At 38.4% G+C, this 23,038-nt stretch overlaps 1 protein-coding gene across 5 annotated transcripts; it reads left to right on the top strand.

Moving 5' to 3' along the window:
* Window positions 1-869: 869 nt before the first annotated feature.
* Window positions 870-22,184, top strand: LOC127639729 (GRAM domain-containing protein 2B-like). Of its 5 annotated transcripts, none has more exons than XM_052121910.1 (13): window positions 870-1,037; window positions 14,220-14,369; window positions 14,972-15,032; window positions 15,140-15,212; window positions 15,494-15,597; window positions 15,731-15,829; window positions 17,314-17,385; window positions 17,492-17,560; window positions 17,829-17,925; window positions 18,016-18,096; window positions 18,263-18,362; window positions 20,155-20,262; window positions 20,502-22,184. In XM_052121910.1, the coding sequence occupies exons 1-13, from the start codon at window positions 946-948 to the stop codon at window positions 20,518-20,520; spliced, it is 1,125 nt and encodes a 374-aa protein (XP_051977870.1). In that variant the 5' UTR covers window positions 870-945; the 3' UTR covers window positions 20,521-22,184. The 5 variants fall into 5 exon arrangements, with proteins under 5 accessions (XP_051977870.1, XP_051977871.1, XP_051977874.1 ...); XM_052121911.1 differs by having other exon boundaries at window positions 17,832-17,925; XM_052121914.1 differs by lacking the exon at window positions 870-1,037 and adding an exon at window positions 7,969-8,176.
* Window positions 22,185-23,038: the final 854 nt, after the last annotated feature.

Consider the following 23,038-nt stretch of genomic DNA (forward strand, 5'->3'; position numbering starts at 1 on the left):
GTGGAAGAATCGGCTCGTTTTGCTTTTTTGGAAGTTCTAGTGACCCATCCTGTCAAAAGATGCCAAAAAAGTAGTACATTAAACAAATATATACATTCGAATATTTTGGTCCTCAACGTACCCTAAACTGGCCTCATTAAATGTTAGGATGCTTCAGAAGGAACATTCAGAGGTCAGATCAACTGCAACCTGATACCAGGCACTGGTTGTGGATTTGATATCTGCCCTGCAGTTGGTACAGTTCTTCTTCTGTTCAGTCGGAGGGCAGTGTAATATGAGCAGCTGTCTCAACTCCTTGCCACCATATACTGAGTATACTTAGTATATTTTTTTCTGCATGAAAGGGCGTGTGCGGGTCATGTGATACAGTCATGTGGCCAAAAGAAAGGAATTAGACAATCATAAGCAGAGCATGATTGTGTCAAGATGGAATTATGGGTTGCAGGGCATGAATTGATTACTAAATTGTGTAGCTTGAGGACTAAAGTATTTCATGTGTGTGCAAACGGGGAAAGGTAATTCAGATTGTGATATGGCTATGGTATATAGGTATATATATATGATTATTGAACATTTCTAAACACATAATGTGTTCATCATGAGACTGGTCATATGAAAACATGTGAGAAAAGAGCAAAACAGAAGGCCAGTCTGTAATACAGGCTGCCAGTGTGTCACTTCCCCATCCTGACCTCCTCCCCCTACCACCACGTTGCATGCGAACACGCGTCTTGACCATACAAGGGCATGGGCGGAGTTGGCATTCGAGCACCCCGCTGCGATTGGACAACGCGCCTGATCAGACAAGCTCTGATTGGCCAACAGCACTTGGTCCGATTTTGTCTCACTTTGTTAATGAGGCAGCGCTCATGGGACGCCGAAGAGGAACTGGATCATCGCATCTTCGGTTAACGGCGCGTTTTTGTCGGTGTGAGTGGAGGAAGAATGCTGGAAAACAAGAGGGAGAGACTGAAAACATTTCTGAGGAAGATCGACGAAAGCGCCATATCGCGAATCAAGCATTTAATGAAGGAGAGGTGAGCCTAACCGTCATCAACCGTACACATCCGATAATCCCATATACGCAGGAGCTCATTAACATATGTTAATGTTTTATTAATATTATGATTATAAGGTACTAGTGTGTCTGTTTTGATTATAATATGTAATGTATACGTTTTGAACAGATATAGAACAGATTTGTTGTTTTTTTGAAGGCTTAATCAACTGTGTGTGTGTGTGTGTGTGTGTGTGTGTGTGTGTGTGTGTGTGTGTGTGTGTGTGTGTGTGTGTGTGTGTGTGTGTGTGTGTGTGTGTGTGTAGAGAGAGAGAGAGAGAGAGAGAGAGAGAGAGAGAGAGAGAGAGAGTGTGTGTGTGTGTGTGTGTGTGAGTGATGGCAGTTTTTGTCAATTAGATACTTGCAATAAGTGTCTTTTTAAATGGTAGTTTTGACTGAATTTTATATACAATTTAAAATATACTCATAGTAGGCCTATATACATACACTAATAGTCAATTTGATGAGTTCATTCTCAGTATATTGTGTTTGGCAAATGTGTTGCGTGAAATATCATTAATGCTTTTTTTTTTTTATTTATATGAGGGTACATTAATAATATCATATGGTAATACCAGGGTACTTTGATATACTCAAAGGTGCTGATGCTGAATGATTAACATGGTAATTTACCATTTTATTTTCTTGGTAGTCCAAGGTATTTAAAGGAATATGTCCAAAAAACATGGTGGCGTATTCAAAACATGGTTCTTGTTGGTTGGGCTGCACAATCAAAAAACAAATCGCGATTGTGGCTGCCATGATTTTGTAATCGATTACAGCGTTCACTTTAAGTCAGCTCCTGTTGCGTCAATGGTTTCTATTTACAACATGTTTTTTCAGCGGTTGAGTATTCTAACCAATCACAGACATGTCCGTTGAGCAATGAAACGGCAACGGCCAATCAGAGCCACTTAAATTAGTCCTCCACCCTATCCGTAATGACAACTGATGCTAATGCGCAAGTTTTAAACCATCTGAATGCCCAAATGCTTGCTGTATGTTCCACCTCTGTTCGTGGTGGCACACGAAAATGAATATTGAAGAAACATTACCTGACATTCGAAAAGTAGCTGTAAAACTTAGTTTTTAATGAGAGCATTCGCAAGAGTGCAGAACTTTGTGCGGCGCATCATTGAGGTTGTGTCGAAATGCAGGTCTCAAACAGCGTAGACCTGCAGTGAGTGACAGCTGTCATTGTAATTGAGAGTTTGTCGCGTTGCTCGATCTAAAGCTGCGTTCACACTGCCAGCTACTTTGTCGCTGCGTGTCGCTAGTGGCTGGCGGTCAGGTCGCTAGTGGTGTGTATGGAGAGTCTAAACAGCACTGTTTCTTTACAATTAATATTATTATTATTATTAAAATATTAGGATCACGTGAGCTCTACCATCTTCTCTCGTATTCTCTATCGCTCCCGAAAGTCGGTCTTCATTTGTATAAAGTAAAACATTTCCCAAATGTGTCACATCGCTGGAGACACTCACATCTGGACGCCAACAGTCGCCGTCGCTCAGTTGCCGGATGTCGCCAGCTCTCGTTGAAAATGAATAAGATGAGGTCGTTTTGTCGCTGCGTGTCACTGGCAGTGTGAACTGGGTGAATCAGTTTAAATCGGCTGTTAATAAGTTTGAATATTGAATATGTCCTATTATTTACTGTATGTGGATTAATAATTTAAGTAACTTAGCATTAGTTAAATGTATTCTATACCATAGATATCCATTTAAATAGTTTTTATTTGGCCTAACATTAACAAACATTATTACAATATTTAATGCTTAAAAGAAACTGGAGCGCAGCTCAAATCCACCATTGAAATCTGCTACTCCAAAGAATCGCACGGTTGCTTAATTTGCGACGTCATAATTTAATATTTTAATCGTCAGTATTAATCACGATTACAATATCAAGGGCAATAGTCAACTATTATGATTTTTGCTGTAATCATGCAGCCCTACTTTTAAGTTGGTGTAATGGTGCTTTCAGGCCAGAGGCGTCGAATGCGTCAAATATTCTGGAAGTCATTCATTTTCTATGGAAGCCAGCGTATCGCGGCAGCGTTTCCGTGGCCGGTGAGTTTTTGCCGTCAGAGGAAAGTTCAAGTGCGGGCAGCATTATGGTAATGAGCTTTGACGCGGTTTGGCGGCAACCTATTGGAGTATATAGAAGTGCTCCGCTCTAGTGAAGTCTAGAGAACACAACAGTGTAAACTTTGGTTCCCACCAAACAATATTTCCAAAGACAAAATGGAGGAGAAACAAATTATTGCCGTGGCGGGTTTTCCCGTAATATATGATCTGTCCCTGTTTGCTTACAGGGACAAATATGGAGTTTATTTTGGTAACAAACAAGCATAATTTTGATTACTTTCTGCCATCGATCGATTTCTTACTTTCACATTTAAAATATTTCCCGAGGATATACGCTACTTGTGATAGGTTGGCATAAAGATACCGGTCGACGTGTCTGGGTGTTTTGTGGCCCCTTTAAATATAGTTCACAAAACCAAGCATTCTGAACGAACTTTGCCACCTATTTCAGCTACGTCAGAGCGTCCACGAATCTTCCATAGCGTTGTTGGCAGGGCAGCCAGAGCGATTTTTGAACCTCTCGCCGCCTCTGGTCTGAACGCATGGTAAGTTGGCCAATTTCCATTTTGTCTTCAATTAAGATCATGTCAACCACTTGAATGCTCTTTAATGCGAAATTGGTATTCGGGTGCATTATAATAAACCTTTCAAATCAAATAATGTCTTTGTTTGTTCCCAGATAGCTCACGTACATCTCTTAGATGTCTATTTATGAGCGTTTCATCTGGAACGCATTGCAATCTCATTAACATCTGCTAAACGTCTTAAAAAGATCTGTTTTGCAAACATTGTAAATCATAAACATCTCAAAGACATCCAAGAGGAATTGTCTTTATAGACGTATTGCAGATGACCAAAAAGGACTTATTTCAGATATAAACGCACGTAAACCCTTAGGCGTGCGTCTGTGTGATACACGTGTGCAATCAGGGTAGAGTTTTAAAGCCTATTATTGTACCTGTATCACAGCACTCGTGCTGTTGTAAAGGAATTACTTGGTTAATTTTAGACAAGGGCTTATTTCCTTATCACATTTTCCAATGAGTGGGCGATGCATCACCGTGGGATGGGTTTAGACATTATTTCTGTTTGAAATGTACATCCATACTCTTAGCAAATTGATTTTAGTCCACCAAATGGAAAAACACTAACTAATATACCATTTTAGGCCAGCAGTTCTTGGTGTAAACCTTTTTGAATGGATGTTATAATTGTACCTGTCAATGCACTCACTGGTTGGGACAAAAACTAATGAACATGCTCCGAATTCCTAGCTGTCTTCAAGGTGTGAATGTTCACATGACTTAAGTTCACTTGCAGTCACTGGAATGGACCTCTTTCTTGGCTAAATTGTTTTTACTTCATTGATGGTTTAATGGATGTCCCTGTCGACAAAAACGTGTCGTAATCAAATTGCGCCATTTGCCAAGTGTTACATCACAAATCCTGTTAAGTGGTTTAGATTGACCAGTATCTCTCCAGATAAAGCGATGATCTCATAGTTGTGTATTAAGGTCCTTACACATGCAGGTCATGTTATCTTTTACCACTATTTTTATCCCAAATTGCCAGCACACAGTACTGCAGTCTTAATACGCATGAGTCAAACACATCCATATGGGTTTGTGGTCAAAAGAATGTACTTTGGAAGGCTCAGCGTTGTTCAACACATAGTTGCACCCTAGCCATAAGATGGTAAATGGTCTGCACTTATATAGCGCCTTTTTAACCGTAACAGTATTTAAAGCTCTTTACACTGTGACTCATTTACACATTCATACACCAATGGCGGCAGAGCTGCTATATAAGGTGCTAGCCTGCCATTGGGAGCAACTTGGGGTTCAGTGTCTTGCCCAAGGACACTTTGGCATGTGGAGTCGTGTGGGCCGGGATTCGAACCACCAACCCTGCGATTAGTGGCCGACCAGTTCTACTAACTTAGCCACAGCCGCCCCAAGATGGTTTGATGGTTTAGGCAATTTTTTCTGTCTTGGTTAGGCCTATCTATTTTAAGATGAGGTCCCTGGCTGGCCTTAGCTGGTTTTTGCTGGTTTACTCACCCCGGACAATTTGGGATTAGCTGGTCTGTCTTTTGTCCTAGACAAGGGGACAAAACCCATCTAAAACAAGCAAAAAGACCAGCTTGAACATTGTGAGAAACCACTAAAACAAGCAAACCATCTTAGGCTTGTTTGAGATAATCTAGTCATAAAGACCAATTCCTGGTCTATTTTGGGAGTTTGGTTTGTACATTGGATTAATTTTAGCTTGAACACACCCTCAATATTCGGTATTTTCTGCATTTATCTTTGGTTTTTAGAGGTAGATGCCGAAGAAGGCAATTCAGGATGTTTTGTGGTTCTGTTTATTGTCATTTAAATGGAACGGCTCTACAGAAGTCAGCGTGTGGTTTTACTTGCTACTTTCATTTCTCTGCAAATACCCCCCTTGTCTCATTTAGTACACTTTGATGTTTGACTGTCTATTTCCCACATGCTTTTGACCAAAGTCTCACTTCCATTCAAGTCCACTAATTTTGTAAGCAGGGAAATCCAAGTCTTGCAAAATTGTTAGATTTCTATCAGAATCTTTTCTTGAAAATGATCTATGACTTCCTGTAGTTCAGCGCTGGCAACTTAATTACGCATCTGTGCAGATAGTCAACAGATAGAGTGGCCACCTTGTACCCTTGTGTGTTTCAGACCTTGAAAGTTTCTTGTCTGTCCATATGCTTATGTAATGAAAACTGAGCTGATATTGTCTATATAATTTTGTGCTGGTGTGGTCCAAGAAGCGGTATGTCCTGTAATCAAGTAAACATTATGCAAGATATATTTAATCTCCTCACTTAGAACTTGCTGTCTTGTTTTTTTTAAACTAGAGTACAGAATGAACTGAGAAGTTCAGATATAAGTAAGTTAAGATCTACTAAAACAGAGACAATATAATGGAGACATTCAAGTACCGGTAGATTTAAAAGATTTACTTGTTTGCCTGTTATCTAAATAGAAAGTTGCTTCCCCGGGGCGTTACCGAGTGAACTGCCTTGCCTTCTAACAAGACTTTGACAGATGATTTGTGCACCAATTTGTGATTGACAAAGGTGTAGTGCAAGCCTAGATTTGTTTCTATTCGTACATGAGCCAATACATGACCATTGACGAAAATGAGCCATTGTACGTTAGGCTTGGGATGACTTATCCTGATGTAATGTGTTATAAGGAGGTCCGGGGTCAGATGGTGATTGAACTGGAACTTGCTGTGGCTCATATCTTGGTCACAAGGCTGTTTTGTTACTTTCATAACTATCAGTGCAATAATGTTCCACATTTTAGTGATCGGTTTCCAATTTTTACCGTTATGCACAATATTATTAATCTGAATTGTTTCAATTGTACTGTGTTTTAGAGCCTAACTAGAATATGTATACTACTTTAGGTAAAACAGGGCACGTTTGAAACCTAAAGGTCCGACATGACCCAACAAACTGTTGTTTTTCAGGTCAGGTATTCATGTACATCGATTAACGAGTTTGCGTTGTAATTGTGCATTTCAAATTTTAATCTCAACATGACTCGGAGTTTATTGGCACAACATTTCACATTAGAGCTTAGCAAGCTGTTGGAGAAATATTTTGAGTTTGGTCTTAAAATTTGACCCATGCAGTATTGGTTGGGTCGGTCTCCTTTAAATGCCAGGTTTGGGCTTCAAACTAAATTGGTAAAATTTACTGCAAAATTAATATGGTCATTTACTTGCCCTCAAGTTTCTACTCAACCTGCTTCCAATATTGTTTATCAGAACAAAAAAAATACAAATTGGCTACTACACTGTATATTGTGCATTCTTAAGCATCTGAAAGTCCTTTTTTTGTAGCTTTCCCATGTGCTTTACGATGTTTCCCTTCTGCGCCATCTCAAAGAGAATTGGTGGACCACTGGCTTTTGTATTGTCTTCGGCCATTCTTGCATTGCATTCCTCTGCAATCCTTCAATGGCTTTTAAATGGACCATTGTAGTACTACACCATCACCCGCCACTCTGCTCATTTCCATGGACTCACTATTTTCCGTGGTTGGAAGTGAGCGGAGTGGGCCAGCAAAGGCTTTTTTTTTAACTTCCTCAGTCACCCCCTTGGCTTCATTGCCCTCATTATCTCATTTTTCCAAGTGCCTGACTGAGCAATGATTGTGTAATGGAGTAGCTGTAAAGGGAAAACCTTTAGACCCAGTTGCTTGAAGTCTTGTTTGGCTACTCGAGAGAAGTTGAGTAAGTCCATTTGCTTGAAGTTTCTGTGGAGAGCTCTGGCTTTGTTATGGACTGTGAAAAGGACCCAAACCACATGGGCACAATGGTGTGTGAAGACGTAGAAAGGTAAGCTGGATTTGCATGTTAGCCATGTGCTTCCTTCAGGGTGATGTATATCCATGACTGGTGTTACGGCAGCTGGGAGTACGTCATAGAACAGCTGCAGAGAACATTTGGCATCATGTTTTTTGCAGAATTATTTTGTACAAATTGTTGTTTTTAAATTTAAGAATGGAAATTCCTGGTTTTACGAGAAGCTATTAAGATGGCACAGCCTCGGTGTGGAGCTCTCCATATCTTTTGTTTGTTTGTCGTGTGTTTAGTAATTCTATATTGTATTATTGTGTAATATCAGTTAGGGCTGGGTATTGAGTTCGATACATTTTAGGCACCGACTGAATTGCCTCTAAACAATCAAGTATCAAAAAATGTCTTGTCGTTCGGTACCAAATGTTGATACCTAAGTGGTTAATCTCATCAGTGTTAAGCATGTAGCATGCTAGATGTGCCGGTATTTGTCTGTGTTTAGGCAGAAAATCACAAAAAATCACACGAGTCCTCCTCCAACATGCCCGCCACACGAGTCGCTCCTCCAACATGCCCGCCACACGAGTCGCTCCTCCAACATGCCCGCCACACGAGTCGTCCTCCAACATGCTCACCAAACGAGTCCTCCAAATCTTCTGATGAATGCAGCGGCGCTATGACTGGGACGCTGACAGGTAGGTTAATGTTTTGCAAACAAACCAACAAACAAAATCGGCTAACTTGTTGTGGTACATGCTTGTGTACATGTTAAATTAACGTTCCGGTGCGCGGTGACATAGTCCTATAACAGGCGTGGGCAACTATATTATGGCCGTGGGCCGTATGTTGCCCATGTCCTATTAACTGGGACCTACGTAGCGTTAGATATTGTTTGATGTACGGCTATAGATGGCTAGCTAAATCGATGCTAAAAATGTTTTAAGGTTGACAGTAACTGATCAAGTTTAACTCGCATTAAACTAGTTATCTTGTTAAACCGTACTTATCCTTAGGGTTGGCTGAATTAGCAGTTTAGCTTTCTTGTTTTTATTCCCCCCTCTTCACATTAATGTTATAGCCTCCGCCCCTGCGACCCTGGCATGAGGAGACCCTGGCATGCGGAGACCTCTCCGCCCCTGTCGACCCTGGCATGAGGAGACCAGAAGGCCCAGCTGATGAGTCTTTGAGTCAGTTTTTATTGTTTAGGAACCGGTATCGAAGTCAAGATATCGGTATCGAATTTTTTTGAATGATACCCAACCCTACTATCAGTGCTATAAGAATGATCCATTTAGTGATGCACCAATACAGAAATTTTGGTGATCGGTTTCCAATTTATGTTGTTCAATTACCGTTATGCGCAATATTATTATACTAAATCGTTTCAATTGTACTGTATTTTTTTAAATAACATTCACTCTAAAGGGCCTATCTAGAATTTGTATACTACTTTAGGTCAAACGGGGCATGTTTGAAACCTAAAGGGATTAACTTTTTTATTTTTATTAAAAAAAAAAAGTATTATCTCTGTCTTGTGGATGTATTGTCTGTTCACTGGAAGCTTCTGTCACCAAGTCAAATTCCTTGTATGTGTCAGCCTACTTGGCAATAAAGCTCATTCTGATTCTGATTTACCATATTTGTTCTTGTGAAGTCAGCATAAACTAGTTCATGGGAAGTTAAAAAGATAGCACAAATAATTCAAGTTGACTGTTAAGCAACAAATTCACTTTCGTTCTTAAGAACAAACATTTAGTCATTAAAAAAACTCTCCGTACAAAGGGAAGTGAGATAAAGTTCAAGGCTTTTTCTCACTGATAAACATTAAGCACATTTCCTTGTTTGGCATATTATTGAAGCGCCTCAAGCCATTGTGTTCAACACTAGCAAAAATCGGATTAAATGTCCGGTCTTGATGGTTATTTTTAGTCTTGGAATGGTCTTGCATTTATCTGAGGTATTCGAATGAATCAACAGGGGGTATTATATTCTCTTGTGCCCGTTGTGAAACACTGTGATTTAATATAAGTTGGGGAGGCTATAACGCTCCGTGTAAATGGGAGAATGCAATATTCTGGTAGAAATAGATCTGTAAACCGAACCTATAGTGTCTAAATAGGATCTTCATGTTTTTTTGATGATTATATTTTTCTTACACTGGGAAATGGAACGTGACCATTTTCCTAGTGGAGTTGGGTCAAATGTCTTGCTAACTAAAGGGTTGTATGTTAGGATTGGGTGATTTTTAAATTGCATACCACATGCAAATGGTCAAACCCTACACATTTAATTCAAGGCTGAATTGGACAAATGTGTCCTGGCCAATATTCATCCCAAAATCAGAAGAAGAAAAAAAGACCTATATTTTCATTGTTTGCATGTAACATTATTTTTCGTTGTATTACAGTAAAAAAATCCTAACCAATCCTATTATAATGTATTTTATTTTACAATACATTCATGAGAATGTGGGACCGGGTCAAGAAAATTGTCAAGAAAGTAGTCACAGTACAAAAGTTTTGATTCTCTTAAAGGTGCAGTAAGATTCATTAACCCTTGTTATTAGTGACACCTGTGGCCTTTAAGTGAACTGCAGCCAGCTGCCTGTTGCTCGTGCACACACTCCATATGGACACGAGCGAGCATCGACCAAAACAATGACGTAACGTACAAAGAGACTGAACGTGATTCACCGGCATCATGCTGACAGATGAAGTGGCATAACTGAAATGACACTGTTATGATTGTTTTACTACAAACTTTGAGACTGTATATTATATTTGACTCTCCAGTGCTGGAACGGGGATAAAACAAAGTGTGGATATCGGACTGACTATGCAAGACTGTAGTTTGAAGTAATCTCTTTTCTTTGCATGTATAACCAAGTTACGCTAATGAATGGAGATTTTTGCATGATCTTGAACGTTGTCTAGCATTCGTTTCATGTGTTATTGTAGTTTACCTTGCTGAATAATTACAGGTTAACATTGTTTATGACAGTTACGGTGCATGCAAGATCAAGTTAGCTATAATTACACAGAACAATCCTTATAGCACTACTATTTCACATGCTTTGCAGTTATGTAAGCTTACATGTCCAATAAGAAGAACGCCAATTCAGGGTCGGTATAATGTTACCTAGTGTTGCAGTTTGTTGTCGCTGTTGAATAGCGGATGAACTGAGGCTAGGCTCTCGGGAGCGTATATAAATGTCACATCCTTTGGATTTTCCCGGCAAAAGCGACCCGCTCCCTTCGCATGAAAATCAGTCTACAGGCTTTAATAGGCCAAATGTAATTGGTTACACTTTACAATGAGGTTCTATTTGTTAACGTTAGGTAATGCATTAGGTATCATGAATAATGTTTTGGCATTTATTCATTTTGATTTAATGTTTATTTATCTAAATAATATTGTTCATGTTAGTTCAAATGCAGCTTTTAGAGTTCAAGAAAGTTTTGGTGTGTATATATCAAAATTAACATGAACCAAGATTTAAAATATTGAATGCTTTTACTGATGCCAATGAATACAACCTTATTTTAAAGTGTTGACATACAGTTTCTCGATCCTTTTGAATCTGGGGTAAAATGGAAATGTTCTCGAAAAATGTCATAATGTACCCTCGAAGTTTTTAGCGAATTTCCATGCTCTTATTTACCAGCATGTGCCACCTTGGAACAAGACTGCTTTACCTACTTGTGTTTCCCCTAAACACCCACAATGGGGCAGTAGTTTCCCTAAATATCCAAGCCCAAATGTACCACAACCCAACCTCAGAAATGCAGAAATGACTCATTGATGGCTTGACAATTCTCACTTAACTGGAATTACTTGTGGGTAGAGAAAGTTGACCACTGCTAGAAAATGAGAGGAAGAACATGGTGTTGGTGAATTTGTTTCTAAAATTAATTTGATTTCAGTTCAATCCCAATTTTGATTCAACAGTGTTTCGAATGTATTTTACAATTGCACTCCTAAAGGAATAGTTCACCCAAAAGGGAAAATTGTCATTTACTAATTCCCTTATATTGATGACAAATGTATTTTTGGGTAAACTTTCCCTTAAGCAAGACATTTTAAACACTATGTAGGGGGTATTGGTGGTACACTTAGCGTTGCCTTTGCTTTTATTTAATAGTTTAATTCTACATCTTTTATATAGCATGCATTTTTGCATGGACATAAAACTAGGCTCCACATCTCTTTACACGGATGTCGTCCGATTTGTCCTTTGAACATGTAGGAGCGACAATGTTTATAACCTGATACCAGCCACTCCTTGGCTTTTCAAAAATGAAACTCGAACGAAAATGTTATCTCTGCGTAATTACATATGTGCAATTTATTTGAGCTATTTTCAGGAACTAATCACTTTCTTTTTGTTTCCTTTCATACCATAAATTCTATCACAGCTAATGACTTCTGGAACGTTTGCATAGCCGTCACATCCACCGTTGACAGATGCTCTTTACTGCAACTTGTGTAGAAGTTACGCATATTCTGCATACCTTGTCATGCGACTTCGTATGACTATTTTATTACATATCTGGTCATGTGCTGTCTTTTTAACCTATATCTTTAAGCAATACATGACACGTTTGTGCTTGAGATATCTTGTAATCGTCTTGTGCTAACTTTGGCTTCTTATATGAATCTAGGGTCAGTGGCAGTTGCAGGAAGCACCCTTAGTGCAACAACAAGTTCTCAATATAGACGATTGTAGTCAACAACTGTTGTGCTTACCATTGTGGTTTTATATAGGCACCAAAATAACTGGAAATGTCGGACTGTTTTTAATTTCAGATTCAATTGCCCAAACCTCTCAAGACAAGAGTCTTGCCTTTTCTGACTCTTCACGCAGTGGTTTGTGGTTCCTTTTTGGCTTTTACTTCCTGTTGCATGCCTTTCAGGAGTATTAGGGTTGTTTGGCTTTCACTTCTCTTGAGCTGTCAAGATGTGCAGCCAATTCATATTTTAAAATCTTTGGTGCCAACAGCTAGGCCTGCATTTTCTTTTGTTTGACAGGGAGGTGCATTTGTGAACATGTTAATACCTGTGTGTGGGTGTATGTCTGTATTCAGGATGTGTTCCGGTACATATCACACCATTTGTGGTCGGTGTATCCGCCCTCTGATTTGCATTTAAAAGGAGGAAAGAACTCTCATTTGAACTGAACTGTAGACACTAGGGAGGACAAAACCTTGCTTGCCACAAGTGTTTGTTTTTAGTTTACTTTGTCTGAACTTGTTCCGATTTTATTTATTTTACTTATTGGAAACTGTCGGACTAAAGAAATATCGTTAGGCCAGTTTTGTGGGCCTTTCTCATTTTGGTTAATTATTTTCACTATGAATAGGTCTTTGAGTTTACGATTAACTAGAAGACATGGCGAACACCTTTACAGGTAACTGAATGCTTTAGACGTAATTTGACTTGACCGTGGCCCCAAGAGTATTTGGACACTTAAACCAAACTTGATGTCAAGGCATCAAATAACAAGAAATCAAACCAAGTAGCATTTATTAAAAATAAATACAATAAAAACAGCACATTTTTCAAGCAAAATGTTTCACAAAAAGAAGTTTTTGTTTGTGCAAAGTTAATGCTAAAAGTATTTGGACTCTCTTTTTGGTTGTTAAATGTTAATGGAACATGTTCCTAGGACACTTTTGTGGAACAAACTTCATATTCACTAAAAATCACTTTTGACACCAGTTACGTAAAACTCATTGAAAATAAGAGCCAGAAAAGTGGAGTTAGTTCTGAGGAAAGTTCTAGCGTCATTTGTTGTAGATTCCACTTGGCGTGATATTTTGTATCCAATATTACACTTGCATCAAAGCTTTAATTGTGTATTTGCCTTTGTGGTGTGTATTTGTCTGTTTAAACATTACACAACATTTGCAACTCTGATGAAATAAAAAAGCCTATATAACCTATAAACCTGTATCTTTTATGGCCACTCTCGTTTTAAAGAAGTGAAATAAAGAAAGTACATTCTGAGAATTGGCTTTTAAATAACCGAAATTGCTCCTATTGCCCATTTGTGCTGCAACAGTGTCAAGGTTTTTTTTTTTTTATAGGCTGTTACAGCATACAGTCAAGCATCACCTCATAACTGGAGTGTGAAAGGTTTTTATGGATGATGTGGGTATTTAAGAAACTGGGACTGAATTCACTGGCTATGAGTTTGGAGGCCTATTACAGTTTTACTAATGGATTACAAGATTTTCGGTTTTATAGAACTTGCTGTTGTGTTTTGCAGCATTCACACCTACACAGTAGAGATTAGGGGCTGTTGGTTTTCAGACAATCTGTTGCACTGAAAAAATTATTTCCATAATCAGTATTTTTGTCTTGCTGGAAAATATCTAAACATCCTTTAAACATGATCAACTGTTACCCCACTGGCATTTAGTTTTTTACTTTAAGCATAAACGTCAAAGTTTTATTCGAATTATGCTTGAAACTAGAAACTATTTGCCATTTAGGTTAAGTAAAACAAATTTTAATCAAGATAGGTTCTCTGAAAACTAATACATATTGCATAATCTTATTTCTCCAGTCATTAAATCTTGTCCAGTAAAAATATCAAAACATCCTTATAACATCAAGATGGGAATACTGATTAAGAAAGATGTTGGGGGGGTTGTTTATTTTTTTTTGGTGTGGCTATGAGTTTTTGCTCCTGGTTTCTGTGCTCTGTTTCACAGTCATGTTTCACTGTTTTTACAGTTATGCAGTGGAAGCAGGTGAGCTTCCCGGAAAGGTGAAGAAGGGGAGGACGAAAACGAAGTTTGGAAGCAGGAAAGCTTTCAGTTTAGAGGAAAACCAGCTTGAGCTTCAACAACAGGGCAAGAGCCTGAGCCGGCAGGTCCTGCCCAGGTAAACCACTTACTTTTATTATTTTTTCCATTCATTATCTTCTGTTTATCCACTTTCCTTCTACTCTTTTATAAAATATGAAAGCTTAAACAGTAACTCTAATGGTCAACAGGACACTTAAAAGAACGTTTAAAGCATAATGTCATATTGCCTAGGGACAAAGTGCCATTTTAGATTTTATAATGATTTGGTACACCAAACCAAATGCTTAATTGCAAGTGTTCGGGGTGTTTTTTTGTTTTGTTTTTTTCTAGTTGATGACAACTGGTATTTCGTTGGCCGATACTGATATCTAGACACCTGGGTGGCTGAAGTAATGGCAATATAATACAATTTAATGTCTTCAAAATCTTATTTTACATCGACGACTCCAAAATTATTTGAACCGTTTTGAAAATTGTCCTAACGATATGGTTATCGGCCGATACTGAGAATCTAAAATGGCCAAATATCGTCCGATTAATCGAATTGACCGATATAATCGACCAATCAATATTTTGTTCTAAATCCTGACTTTTTCCTCATGGATTGAATTAATCAAACAAGTTTACTTTTAAAGGAAATGGCATGCATGTTTAAATTTGTGGTGTTTATATTGGCAGGTCTCATACTCTTGATGTCAGCAGACCTTTGGAAAGAAGTGAGAGCTTCAACTCTAGAAGCGTAAGCTTTTGCTATGTCAAGCTTTTGAACTATTTAAAAATTTTTACATAATTATCATTAATCCCTTCTCACTCATCTAATATAATTTTCTACACTTCTTTTATCAGAGTTTTATGAAGCACAACAAAACATTCCACAAACTCTTCCCAGAAGTCCTAGAAAGTGAGGACTTACTACATGGTGAGTTGAGTCCGTCAATATTAACATATGTGTGCATTTAAGAGGTGAATTTTTCCAAATATTTGCATTATTGCTAAAATACTTTTGTGTGTAGAGTTGCCCTTAATGTTTTGCTTACCTCGCAGGGCCTTTTAGACAATAGCTTTATTGTCTAATAAAAGGTCATAAAAGGTCTAATTTAGGTGTGGTCCCGATGTAAATCGCTAACGTACACGTACACCAATCATATTTTCCACATTACTGATCTCGTTCTTTACTCTTCATATCGCTCTCACTTTTAGCCTACATCTGTGCCCTGCAAAAGGAGGTGCCTTATCACGGTCGTCTATACATCACCGACAGTAACATCTGCTTCTATTCCTCAGTGCTGCTAAAGGACACCAAGGTGATAAATCTTGACATGCTGATGCATGCAGAGGTTGCACAAATAGTCATTATCCGTCTGTTAAATGGACATTTATATTTGTTGCGTCATATTTGAAAACATGTTTCAGCTTATGTGTATGTGTGTGTTATAGGTGATTATTCCTGTGTCCAATGTAAATATTCTGAAGAAGCAGAACACTGCGCTGCTCGTGCCGAACGCCATTTCTATACGAACCACTGAAGGAGAAAAGGTCGGTTTCTCATGCATCCATATTTGATCCTCTAAACTGCCCAACCTAGTCTCATATAATGAATGTTTCTATAACAAAATGTTTGCAAACGCCGCCGTTTCCTGGTGAAATTAACTCTAGAGGTGCTACAACAACTGTGCTTTTCACTTTCACACCCTTCATGAGTACAACGGCCGATTTTGTCTTCATACATTTTTGCACCATTACTCACACACTGCTCTGTTGTGATAATGAAACACTTTACTATAACGCATCATTTGAGAAGCATTTTAACTCCCCTACATTTACACTCTTATTCCAATGTAATTAGCTTGCACGGTAGCTCACCTGATAAAGTGTTGGACATTTTCACTTAGGGGTGTACTCACTTTTGTTGCCAGCGGTTTTGACATTAATGGCTGTTTGTTGAGTTATTTTGAGGGGACAGCAAATTTACACTGTTATACAAGCTGTACACTCACTACTTTACATTGTAGCAAAGTGTCATTTCTTCAGTGTTGTCACATGAAAAGATATAATCAAATATTTACAAAAATGTGAGGGGTCTATTCACTTTTGTGAGATACTGTATAAGTGTGTGTGTGTACATTTAAACCAATTTTAATGTGATAGATGTGGAAAACATGTTGTGAGTATTTAAAACTTGTTTGCACTGATCAGCCACAACATTAAAACCACCTGCATAATATTGTGTAGGTTGTTACGATATAGGTCAGCCAATAGAGGGCACCAGTGAGCTATCTTAGGATGGGGGCGAGACAAGGAGAAGTGTTTAAAAACATAAAATGCACGAGGACAGCTATATGAAGTGAGCTAAAATAAAAGCTAGTGTTTGACCCATCACGAGTCTCCTTTATGAACATGAAACATAGGTCACTCTCGTGCCACCAAAACAGCGCCAACACACATCCCAGAATAGCATTCAGAGATGATCTTCTTCTCACCACAATTGTACAGAGCGGTTATCTGAGTCACTGTTGTGACGCATTTTCTTCCACAGAACTGCCGCTCACAGGATGTTTATTGTTTTTGGCACCATTCAGAGTAAATTCAAGAGACTGTTGTGCGTAAAAACCCAGGAGATCAGCAGTTATAGGAACGCTTAGGAGACCTGACCGGAGTCACTCCCCGGAGTCACCCTACACGTCTCCGGAGGTGGTAGTCAGCGCCAATACTCTCTGAGCTACCCAGACCCCTGGAAACGCTCTGTTTATGAGAGGTCAACAGAGAATGACCAGACTAGCTTAAACTGGATTTACTGGATATTTCACTGGCAAACTGTGGGAAACGTGTAATGAGGCATGTCATTTTCAATCTGGCTTTGTGGTCAGATGTGACCTAGACATGTTTTTGAGGGGTTTTGTGAGATTCACCCATTTATTTTGAAAGTTTGCTGAGGCCCGTTAGTAGTCTCCCGGCCCCCTTGAATAGCATTTGTTTTAAATGATAAAACAACAATTCTTCTTTCTGTTTCTTGCTTGCAGTATTTATTTGTGTCCTTACGGAATAGAGAAAGATGCTACAAGCTACTACAATCAGTTTGCCCTCACATCAAGGTAAATATTTGACAATGCTGGTCTAAAGTCATTGCTCTCATGATAACGTTGATGGATTGATATTTCATTCTGTTCAGATCTGACATGATGATCTTATTCTTCACAGGAGGGAAGTGCCAGCAGCAGTCCCCTCTTCCCATCGGCCGAGAACAGCTTCAATCAAGGCAAATTGGTGGTAAGTGATATAAGCGGTTGATCTGTATGACTTATGACTGTCATGGGTCACAGTTAGCATACTCCAAAAAACATTGTAATACAATGGTACGTATTGTTTGTGAAAATGTTATGGTGACTCCAGTTTATGAGCTTGACTGGAAACAGCCTCACAAAGCGTTACCAAAATAGCTGTCAAGTGGGCTGACTTGGCTGTCCAAAAACACATCGTTTGGGTGCAGCCTTGGTGTGTCAACCAGCGTGTGACGGTTTGTGTCCATTTCTCTCAGCAGAACTCCAGTCAGTCCAGTCTTGATGACTCCTATGAGGTGGCTGGAGGACGTGTCACTCCCCACTTGGAGCTTTTTGCATCTAGACTAACAAATGGTTTGTACTAACCCGAAACACACAAGTCATTTTTGCTACTAAGAACGTTTTGGCAAATTGTGAAAATATCTGTGCGCTCTTGTGTTACAGAAAGTAGTGCTATCGAAACCCATTCCACTACAGGGAGCGCTTTACTAGAGCAAGACGACTGCTCCATCGAAGAATACACGGGTACGAGAATATCATTGTTTTAGATGCACACTGTTGTGGCCTGCAAATTATTTTTGTTTAAACGGCGATATTTCTTTAGACATGCATGAACGAAAATGTCATTAAGGTAGCGACATGCAGCTATTGTATGACTGGTTAACACCGATTGTGTTTCCTCTAACTGCAGGAAGTTCATGGGTTTGGAATGTGATGGACAGGGCTCGATCTCTCCTCATCCAAAGAGAAGTTGGCAACCTCAACACACTTCTCCTTATCTACCTGATTCTGTAAGTCAAACAGACATCCAGCAGTCTTCATGATGATCTTTTCAATTAAATCTACATCGGTCTGATTAGGTCGATATTGGTAGTGGATTACACTTTGTCTTGTTTGGGATTATTATTAAGTCTTAATTTTTCAACATGTAAAGGTTATGTAAAAGGTAATCCTTTTCTATTATATTAATACAAAAACAAATCTACATTTTATATTAGAATTTGGCCATAATATTGGTTATTTGCCATTTAATTTTATTATAATTATTAGTTATAAAATCGGCCATAATATAGTTTATCAGCCATAACATTTATTATAATTCTCAGCTATAAATTAGCCATTGGTATCGGTTATCGGCCATAACATTTATTATAATTCTCAGCTATAAACTTGGCCATTGGTATCGGTTATCAGCCATACCATTTATTACAATTTTGGGCTATAGAAGGGTGATAATATCGGTTATCGGCCATAACATTTTATTATATTTATTGGCTATAAATTAGCCATGGTATCGGTTATCGGCCATAACATTTATTATAATTCTCGGCTATAAACTTGGCCATAATATTGGTTATCAGCCATACCATTTATTACAATTTTGGGCTATAGAAGGGTGATAATATTGGTTATCGACCATACAATTAATTATAATTTTCAGCTATAATTTAGCCATAGTATTGGTTATCGGCCATAAAATAATGAGCGACTATAACATTGGTTATTGGCTAAAATATTTATTATAAATGCCTATAAAATTGGCCATAACATATAATTATCGGCTATAAAATTGGCCGTAATGTTTATTATCAGTCATACCGTTTATTATAATTATGGGCTATAAAATGGCCATACAATTTATTATAATTATCGGCTATAAAATTGGCCATAATATTGGTTATCAACCATAACATTAATTATAATTATCAGCCATAAATTGACCATAAAATAGGTTATCGGCCAAAACATTAGTTTTAATTATCGGCCAAAATTTCTCTTAGTATCGTTTATCAGCCAAATTATAATGATCGACCATAAAATTGGCTATAAAACCTTATTATTGGCTATAACAGTTGGCCATAATATCACTTCTCAACCAGTTAATTGGCCGTAATGTTGATTATCAGCCAAACCATTTATTATAATTATCGGCTACAAATTTGGCCATAAAATCAGTTATCAGCCAAAACATTCGTTTGAATTATCGGTAATAAAAATGGGTCATAATATCGGTAATCGTTCATAACATTTATTTTAATTATCGTCTATAACTTTAGCAATAGTATCAGTTATCATCCGTGACATGATAATTGACAATAAAATTGTTGCTATTGGCTGTAACATTTAATATAATAATTGGCCATAAAATTGGCCATCATATTGGTTGTCAACCACAACATTTATTATAAATATCTGCTATAAAATTGGCCTTAATATAGTTTATCAGCCATAACATTTATTATAAGTATCATAATTATCAGCTGACAGTATTAGCCAAAATTTCTTTATTAATGCATTTTTAATCTTTTGTCATATGACGATTTGTCTCAGTATCTCTTGTATTGAGGTTGTTTAAGTTACTTGGAGAAGAGTGTGACTAGGATGTGGTTTTATTTGTATCATTTAAGTGGTATCAATCGAAACAAATTTCATGTGTCAGATGCATTCCAGACATACAGGAATGCATTTTTATGGGATGTAGGATTAAGGCGATATGAAACATCCTCGGGAAACAATAACCGGTTTAATGATGAGATGTTTTTGCAATTGCTTGGGAAATTTTATGTCTTTTGTTCTTGGCAGGGTGCTTCTCCTCCTGTTGTCTTCTGGGTATATCGGTCTGCGAATCGTGGCCTTAGAAGAACAGCTGACCTCACTAGGAGCCCTACCTGAATTTACTCTACAAAGCAGGTAAATACATTTGATATACAGCATAGGAACAAATCAATTTACTGTAAATGCCAGCAATGGGACAAGAAATCGAGCACTCTTGATTGTGAAGCTGTACACGCAATACTGTGACACAAAATCGTGATGATGTGTTTTTTTATTGTGCTAAACTGCTAATCGCAAAAAGTATTTTGTCTTGATGTTCTTGCCTACCCAAAACCTCAATCATAAAACGTGTTCTCTCTCTCTCATCCTTTCAGGAGGTACAAAGAAACATAGCACAACTCCACCGAAGAGATTTCTTACATCTAGTCTTGGAAAAGTTTGGCTATTGTGAAATCTACCAAAAACGAATGACATTAGATCTCTTGTTCTTGAAGATCCCCTATCTGAGAATGCTGGGAAGAAATGTCATTTGGATATTCACCTGCTCCCCAGTACTAAACCATGACTGACTTTGTTTCAATATAAGAGACAAAGGCATGTCTTCACTTGTGCAAAGAAGCCAAACAGTTCTGGTGTGGGAAAGAATTTCACCTGTTTTTATGTTTGATATTTGATCTGAATTTAAGAGTTTCATTTCGACCAAGCTAGACACTACTGTTGTACGTGTTGGCGCTTTTACGACCATCAAATCACTGAGTGTAACAAATCACCCCCCCACCCAATTGACTATTTGTTTGCTTCATCAGTTCTTGTTCTGTGGTAGGCGCATCTTTCGGACATCCAAATTGTCCTCTTGTGACGGTTGTTTTTCATTCTTCCTCGATTGATTCTTTTGGGGTTGCGATATTGAACCAAGTTTGGCACGATGTTACAAAAGAGCTACTTAACTACCAATGTATGTATGTATATGTCTATGCACAAGAAATTGCTCAAATCAGGTATTTAAAGAGTTTTGTAACTTTGTTTGTTTTGTTTTCCCTGTCTTTTACACTTTTGCAAGATTAAGTAGTCCGTAATGCTAGTCTCTTCCTAATCCAAACTGTTCAACACTTAAAAATGAAGGAGAAAAAAGATTGTATTGTATAAGAACAGACCTGTCATCGGATGCATATTGACTCATTTTTACAGCTAAAACCGTTTAAACCAAAAGGAGCATTTCCATTCAGCACTTGTAATGAGATGAATTCCGATATTTGAGTTCTTTTTAACGAAAATGGCCCAAAATATGCATGATTTTGTGTGTACGTGTGTATGTTGCAATATGTTTAAGGAGATTGCTTGTAAAAGAGTGAGAAGTGTAGACACTTGTGTGATTTGTAGTGAACTTTAAAGTATAAAGACTGTCCAAAAGAGCTAGCGATATTGTATAACGCGAATGGCGAAGGCAGTCTGTCGATGTCTATTTGTTGTTGGGTATTAGATGGCTCCAAGACATCTCGCTCAGGGCTGGGACTAACCTCCAGTTTGCAATGCACTGTATGTACACTTTGGCATCTTGGTCCTTTATTGGCAGACCTGATCTGCTGGTTTTCTTTATATCCTTGAGCTATTCAGAACGCATATTGTAATGTTTGGAATGAACGTGTATGGACCTGCCAAGAGAATCACACTGAACTACCAAGCAATACCATCAATGTATGTCAAAATAAATCTCTGGACTTCAAATTGTATAATGCAGTTGCTCTACAAAACAGAGATTCATGGTTTCTATTGATTTGTGAAGTGGATTCAAAGGAGGATTGATTTGCACATCCATTATGCCGGAGCATTGCTTTTCAACTCAACGCTGGGACAACGCAGCCTCAAGGTCTTATAACCACAATGCAAGGATCCCAACATTTTATAAATTGATTATATTGCACTATTGAAGTGTTATAGTTATTGTTTTGTATAAATTTGTCAGAAAAATAATCATTTTGTCTATTTATTGCATATTGTCTATTTCAAAGTGGTCTCTGTGAGACTGGCTTTGGCATTGTTTGAATAAATCAAGTGCTAAGGAAACGTGTCTCCATTGTGCTTGTTTCTAATGTGACATATAATCTTAATACAATGCAATCTTTATTTATCGACACCCAACCGGACTGGTAACATTTGTTTGGGGAACTTTAAGAATGTCTTCAAACATTAAATGGCACCATCTTAAGATGCAGGAATGTTCTCAATCCTTTTCTTAATTTACATGCATGTTAATTTACTTTGCAGACTGTTTTACTTCAGCACAAGTGATTCATCATTGTCCCCTAAATGTTCCCAAAGGCAGTGTCTGACTTCATTGACGCTCTTGTGTCAGAATAGTGAAAATTTGACCAGCTCCCTATTAATGCCAATGCTTAAGCAAATACAGGTGTGGTATTTGGGTACCCACATACCTTTGGTGAAAGTGTACGGAGGCATGAGGACTGCAGATGTGTCCAGGGCAATAAATTGCAATATCTGTACTGTGAGACGCCTAAGACAGTGCTACAGGGAGACGGGAAGGACAACTGATCGTCCTCCCAGTGGCAGACCACGTGTAACGACACCTGCACAGGATAAGTACATCCGCATATCACACCTGCGGGACAGGTACAGGATGGCAACAACAACTGCCAGAGTTACACTGGAATGCACAATCCCTCCATCAGTGCTCAGAATGTCTGCAATGGGCTGAGAGAGGCTGGACTGAGGGCTTGTAGGCCTGTTGTATGGCAGGTTCTTACCAGACATCACCAGCAACAATGTCGCCTATGGGCACAAACCCACCTTCGGTGGACCAGACAAGACTGGCAAAAAGTGCTCTTCACTGACGAGTCGCAGTTTTGTGCGTTACACCGAGGCCTGTACTCTGGAGCGGGATCGATTTGGAGAT

Source organism: Xyrauchen texanus, chromosome 48 (assembly GCF_025860055.1).
Source record: "Xyrauchen texanus isolate HMW12.3.18 chromosome 48, RBS_HiC_50CHRs, whole genome shotgun sequence".
Classification (NCBI taxonomy): Eukaryota; Metazoa; Chordata; class Actinopteri; order Cypriniformes; family Catostomidae; genus Xyrauchen; species Xyrauchen texanus.